Here is a 6833-nt window from a genome sequence, read left to right as displayed (position 1 = left end):
ATAGCTTATTTCGATTAGTCTTAACTTGAACTAACAAGAGGGTCCTGGTTTACTAACTGATTTGTCCGACATACAGAGGACCATGTTTCTATGGTTCAACTCAGTCAGAACTGAATTAACAGAGGACCGGGATTGTTCGAGATATGCTTAATCTTGGAACTACGAGGACCGCATTCGTTATTAATATACTCAACTTTGCATATTACCTACGAGGCAACCCATTGTATTACTACTAAATCGCTTAGTGTGAAAACTAACAGAGGACCCCATATGTTCTAAACTTAGATACAGTTTAGTTCATATATGTTTCGTTAATATCTTAACGTGAAATATCAGAGGTAACCATGTTCTACTAACTGGAACTACAGAGGACCATGTTTCTACTGTACACTGAAAACTACAGAGGACCATGTTCTAATACGCTAATTACAACTGAACTACAGAGGACCATGTTCTACTTAGACTGAACTACAGAGAGAACCATGTTCTACTAACTGAACTACAGAGGACCAATGTTACTAACTGAACTACAGAGGACCATGTTCTACTAACTGAACTACAGAGGACCAGTTTACTAACTGAACTACAGAGGACCATGTTCTACTAATGAACTACAGAGGACCATGTTCTACTAACTGACTACAGAGGACCATGTCTACTAACTGAACTACAGAGGACCATGTTCTACTACTAACTGAACTACTCAGAGGACATGTTCTACTAACTGAGCTACAGAGGACCATGTTCTACTCAACTGAACTACAGAGGACCATGTTCTACTAACTGAACTACAGAGGACCATGTTCTACTAACTGAACTAAACAGAGGACCATGTCTCTACTAACTGAACTACAGAGGACCAATGTATCTACTAACTGAACTACAGAGGACCATGTTTCTAACTAACTGAACCTACAGAGGACGCATGTTCTACTAACTGAACTACAGAGGACCATGTTCTACTAACTGAACTACAGAGGACCATGTTCTACTAACTGAGGCTACAAGAGGAACCATGTTCTACTAACTGAACTACAGAAGGACCATGTCTACTAACTGAACTACAGAGGACCATGTTCTACTAACTGAACTACAAGAAGGACCATGTTCTAACTAAACTGAACTACAGAGGACCATGTTCTACTAACTGAACTACAGAGGACCATGTTCTACTAACTGAACTACAGAGGACCATGTTTCTACTAACTGAACTACAGAGGACCATGTTTCTACTAACTGAACTACAGAGGACCATGTTCTACTAACTGAACTACAGAGGACCATGTTCTACTAACTGAACTACAGAGGACCATGTGCTAAAAACTACTGAGCTAGCTACAGAGGACCATGTTCTACTAACTGAACTACAGAGAACCATGTTCTACTAACTGAACTACAGAGGACCATGTTCTACTAACTGAACTACAGAGGTCCGAACGGTTTGGCCTACAAACCATCATGGCCCCTCTATGGAAATGGCTGTTCTTCATTTTGCTCTACGACCCCCACAAGTGTCAGGGGACTCGTCTGAAGGTAACCCATACATAACCCATACAAACAAATGGACCTATGGAAGGGTTAAATATCTGTCCAAAATATATATATATATTTCCTGAGCCTTCTTATATCTCTTAGATATTGGACAGATCCTTATTTTTTTCCGCAATTGATGAATCTCCTATTCGATGCGTTTCTATGGGCTATAGTAGTACATGCCAAATTCAATATTTTATTAAATAATTGTGTAATATTCAATATCAAATAACTAAATGATTCATGGTATGAAAATCTTAAAACAATTCCATATGTTAGCTTAGTATAAAGAATCAGAGCGAGGGAAACAGCGCCCCCTCTGCCTCAGTACGTGTAGCGCATGTATCTGATGCTGTCTGGAACAAAAGAGTATGACATATTGCTGCTGTAGCGTTTCATTTTCATTTGGACTCCCTTGCTAAAAAAAAATAAAAAAATGAAAATAATTAGCCAATTAGAGTTGAGCTGAGCTTTGTTGTCCTGGTGCAGCAGTTTGGAATTGGCTTCACACCAATCAAATCACATCCTGATGCAAAATGTCATCATTGTCAGACAAACGTGTCTGTTCCTGGTCTGCTTGTGTTGATGTCCTACAGAAGCTAGCTTGCTAAAATCGGCCCTTTTCCTAAGTCATGGATGGAGATGTGGATTTGGACTTGTGGTTTTGACTCAATTCTCTGTAGTTCAGAACATGGTCCTTGATTATGACGGAGATTCTGATCTAACCATAAATGTTGTGCCACTGGCCTGAGATNTGGTTTTGACTCAATTCTCTGTAGTTCAGAACATGGTCCTTGATTATGACGGAGATTCTGATCTAACCATAAATGTTGTGCCACTGGCCTGAGATTATTGAAGTTCAATATGTAGCCTAGTAGGCTCACGRTAACTAACTAGCTAACTCAGCTGGTTCATTGTTGCCCATGCGAGGAAGTTAGGCGAGCAAGCATTTTAGCTCAGTAGCCAATGAAAACAAAAAATGTAAAGTGTACTGCATGACAGAGTCATCGATCATTTTGCCAACATGAAAGAGAGGAGGATGGCATTGGTGTTCAACTAGTCTACAAGTAGAGTGAGTCAATTATTTTGTTTCATGCTCACGCAAGCACGCACTAACACACAGAGAGGTAGAAAATCAGTAGCCATGGACAGCCACATGATATTTAACAATATTGATTGGACTAAATRGTTTTTGGTATCTTTAAGTTTGTTTTCAGTGTATTAAACTAAGCATATATATTCTTGTTGATTTGATGATGTTTAAGGTGAAATGGAGCTGGAATAGCGGAGGCAGTGCTCCTGTTGTCTTTGTGTTGACCTGCGGTAACTCTGTGGTTCTAAATCAGTAGTTTAGTGAACTGTCGAAAACATTAACTTGCTTAACATTTAACATTAACAGTTCCCAGTCCAGATCTTGACCATGCTGCAGGTCATATAACTGTTTGTTACGTGCAATATGTACATTGTGGCCTTCACCGGACAGATGTTTCTCTCCGGTTTTGTGATGAAACAAATGTATGTGTAGTTTAATTTATTCCGCCACTGTGTGACTTGTCTTTTTGTTGTCACGGCCTTATTGTAGCTTATATCCTCTACGGGATGGGTGTCCCTAAACTYGGACGGTTGTTGCTAACATGCTAATGTGACTAGAATGACGTTGCATAAAACAGCCAACWTCCCGGGACATAGACATGTCTTATATGGGCAGAAAGCTTAAATTCTTGTTAATCTAACTGCAGTGTCCAATTAACAGTAGCTATGTTGACTATGACGTTAGTTAATATGGTGACAACCACGTAGGCTGTGTGTAGTGGTTAACGGTTATGATATGAAAGTTTGGCTTGGAAAGGTTTTTTCGCCTAGTCACAGACAGCTGATGGGTTTTGCACTGAAGTCCACAAGCGAAGGGAAAAGGTGAYAGGAGGAGAGCGCGTAGATACAAGAAYGYATTAACGATCAAAGTGATCATGCTGTTTGTATGTGGCTGCTKTGAAAGTGAACTGTGTTTGTGTATGATCAGGGGTGTATTCATTCCGCCGATTCTGTTGAAAAKGTTTTTTTTAACGGAAGCAAACGGAACAAAATGGGTATAAACATAARTGAATTTGTRCAATAGAAATTCTCGTTTGCAACTGTTAATGACTAATMATTACACCCTAGATCAGCTAGATGCAGGCAAGAGTATTCAAGTCGGTATTGAATGTGRCARTGTCTSTCACCTTGATTACTCAAATTTCTCTCGACCTGTGCACCGATGTTGTAAACTTTCAATCGTAGGCAAGGTTGWAGCAACCTCATGATGGGTATAGGGAAAATTGGGAAAATTGGAGTATCATGTAGTGGCCTAAACCTATCGCTGTTACATTGAGCTGGGTGACGGTCATCCAATAATACGCTGTAATAGAAATAAGGCCACGCTCCCTCATCGTAAACGGCACCGACCACCACTCATCCAGGAAACACATAATAGGAACTTACCATTCYGTCTTTTGTTGAGTCATCATTTTCTTTCAACCGGACAGTACTTTTAGGTATTCCATAGGATGTATGTTGAGTAATCTCTCGTGGACAGACGACTTAACGTAAATGTTAAATTACTCGAGCATCTGACCAAATTACACTAGATTTTAGTTCTAGGTTAACCGAGATTATAAGTAGAGTAATGGAGTTGTTTTTATTTACCTTGTTTGACTCCATTTTGGAATGTCCAGGTGGAGACTCAGGGTTGGATTCCCTCTCTAGAAGGTTGGTTGGGGACGTCTGGCCTGAGTGAAGGTTGGTTGGGGACGTCTGGCCTGAGTGAAGGTTGGTTGGGGACGTCTGGCCTGAGTGTCCTGAAAAGCTCACTAGAAACAAACCAACAAAAGAGGAATGCTAACTTTTCTTTTCTCACATGCCATGTAGACATTTTAACATTATATTTGTCCTTAATTACCTGTTAAACTAGTTATCTCAGAGCCGTAGATCTGTACAGGGGAGAGTTTCTCTGTCTTGGGGATGAGGAGGGGTGTGTTAGTGTGGGTTGAGTCCTGGGTGAGGAAGGCAGAGACAGCGTGGGAGGTGCCAGTGTGGAACCCAGTGTGGCCCAGGGTGGACGTCTGGCAGTGTATTGGTGTCAGCAGTGGGATCCCTGAAGACCAGGGAGACCCAGGCTGCAGCTGAGATCCACACCTTCCAATATGCACGCTGCTGCTAGAATGCTGAACCAAACACTTTCTCTGATTAAAAGTACAACTGTTATCTGGAGTTAAGGTTCGATTTCTGTTTTTGAAACTCAAAGTGTTAACMAAACAAATGACATTGGCCTTACTGGGGAGTTGGGAGAGCTTGACCTGTGACCTTTGGTTACGTCTCCTTGCTGTTGTATGTTAGTGGTTGCCACGGAGATGGTGGCGCCGGGGTAAGGCTGGTGTCCATAAGAGGGGATGGTCCCTGATACCATGCTGGGAGGATGATACTCGATGTAGTAATCCTGTTGTTGGTGACCTTTGAACTTAGGGTTGTTGACGGGGTTGAAAGTCATGTCAGAGGTCAGGGGTTGTCTGTMGTAACCAGGGCCTGAGTTGGACGAGGAGGGCTGAGACAGGCGGTCAGATGAGAGGTTGGGCTGTAAGAAACATTCATTGTAAATTTGATTAATCATGAAGAAAGCAATTTGGGGTCATATTATCACTTTCACAGGAKAAAAAGCCTTTAACGTTACAAACTATGCAATGAAAACACAGGAACACAAAACGAGGAATACATAGTCCAGGCGATATGTGATTGGATGTGAATAGTTTCCCTTTCCTCCCCTAGCAGTGGAAGAACAACGTTTACAAAGCGACAAGCAGAAGTGCTTAGCTACTGTACCTGAGCTAGTTGTGTGTAGACGTTTAACTGAGGAGCGGTCACCACACGGGTCAACACAGAGGAGAAAGGCCCGTTTGAGGAGCTCTCAAAGTCAGCATAACCAGCCTGCTGGTCCAGCCGCTCCAACGACTGTCCCCGATAGCTCATAAAGATATCTAAGATAGGACAGGGAAAAAAGACAATCATCGRACTACACAACCTGTATGCCCTTGGTCTGGGAATGGAATCACAGAATATCTTAGTAACTTCAAAAAAGGGAATCAAATATGTTCCGGGGAGGGTCCTCTTCAAACAGACAACTCTCCCAACAAATAAAATCAAATCAAATGTCTTAAATACAGCAAACATTCAGAGAGAGTTTGCTATAAGAATACTTAGCAATACAAAACCTGACTTCAGTTAAGACAAAATGTGGACAACCCAACAACTGAGGATAATACCAACTCACTCAGAGGAGGCTCCTCAGAGGAGAAAGGGGAGGACCATCCTCCTCAGGTGAATTTCATTTTTTAAATTATTGTAAAACATGAAAAAAAGTTATATTTTTTAGATTAAACTATACCAAATATATTCACATGGCACCAAATAATTGATTAAAACACAATATTTTGCAATGAAGGTCTACAGTAGGTGTAGCCGGAGGACAGCTAGCTTCCATCCTCCTCTGGGTACATTGACTTCAATACAAAACCTAGGAGGCTCAAGGTTCTCACCCCCTTCCATAGACTTCCATAGTAATTATGACAACTTCCGGAGGATGTCCTCCAACATAAAAAAGTTGTAAAAAAAATACAAATTTTGACTGCAGCGCACTCACACACACACAGTGGGCCTACAGTTCAAGGGCCTACAGTACAGTACAGGGCCTACAGTACATAACAAGGGCTTACAGTACAGAACAGGGGCCTACAGTACAGAACAGGGGCCTACAGTACAGAACAGGGGCCTACAGTACAGTACAGGGCCTACAGTACAGAACAAGGCTTACAGTACAGAACAGGGGCCTACAGTACAGTACAGGGGGCTACTTACTTACTTACTGACTTTATTGTCCCCATGGGGAAATTTTGTTGCAGTGTCATGTACACGTTTAAAGTGGCATTTAAATACAAAACAAAATTGACAATACAACTTTCATAACAGTTACATATACAGGTACAGGTGCTACAGTACAGCAGAACAGGGGCCTACACTACAGTACAGGGCCTACAGTACAGTACAGGGGCCTACAGTACAGAGGCCTACAGTACAGAACAGGGGCCTAGAGTACGTACAGGGGCCTACAGTACAGAACAGGGGCCTACAGTACAGTACAGGGCCTACAGTACAGTTCAGAGGCCTACAGTACAGTACAGGGGCCTACAGTACAGGGGCCTACACTACAGTATAGGGGCCTACAGTACAGTACAGGGGCCTTGAAAGGCTAGGACGTGATACATTGAAAGACT

General features: G+C 41.9%; 1 protein-coding gene across 1 annotated transcript in view; it reads right to left on the bottom strand.

Annotated features, from left to right (window-relative positions):
* Positions 1–4834, bottom strand: part of LOC112071899 (carbohydrate-responsive element-binding protein-like) — a gene marked incomplete at its 3' end in the record, with an annotated part of 13780 nt that extends 8946 nt beyond the window's left edge. Inside the window, exons 1-3 of the mRNA XM_024139325.2 lie at positions 4826–4834; positions 4469–4733; positions 4216–4379 (exon numbers count right to left, since the gene is read on the bottom strand). Coding sequence (XP_023995093.2) covers positions 4216–4379; positions 4469–4733; positions 4826–4834 — 438 coding nt within the window. The remainder of the gene's footprint in view (positions 1–4215; positions 4380–4468; positions 4734–4825) is intronic.
* Positions 4835–6833: the final 1999 nt, after the last annotated feature.

Source organism: Salvelinus sp. IW2-2015, unplaced genomic scaffold (genome assembly GCF_002910315.2).
Source record: "Salvelinus sp. IW2-2015 unplaced genomic scaffold, ASM291031v2 Un_scaffold1760, whole genome shotgun sequence".
Taxonomy (NCBI): Eukaryota; Metazoa; Chordata; class Actinopteri; order Salmoniformes; family Salmonidae; genus Salvelinus; species Salvelinus sp. IW2-2015.
Note: the sequence above shows the minus strand (reverse complement) of the source record. Positions and strands in the feature narration are given on the sequence as shown.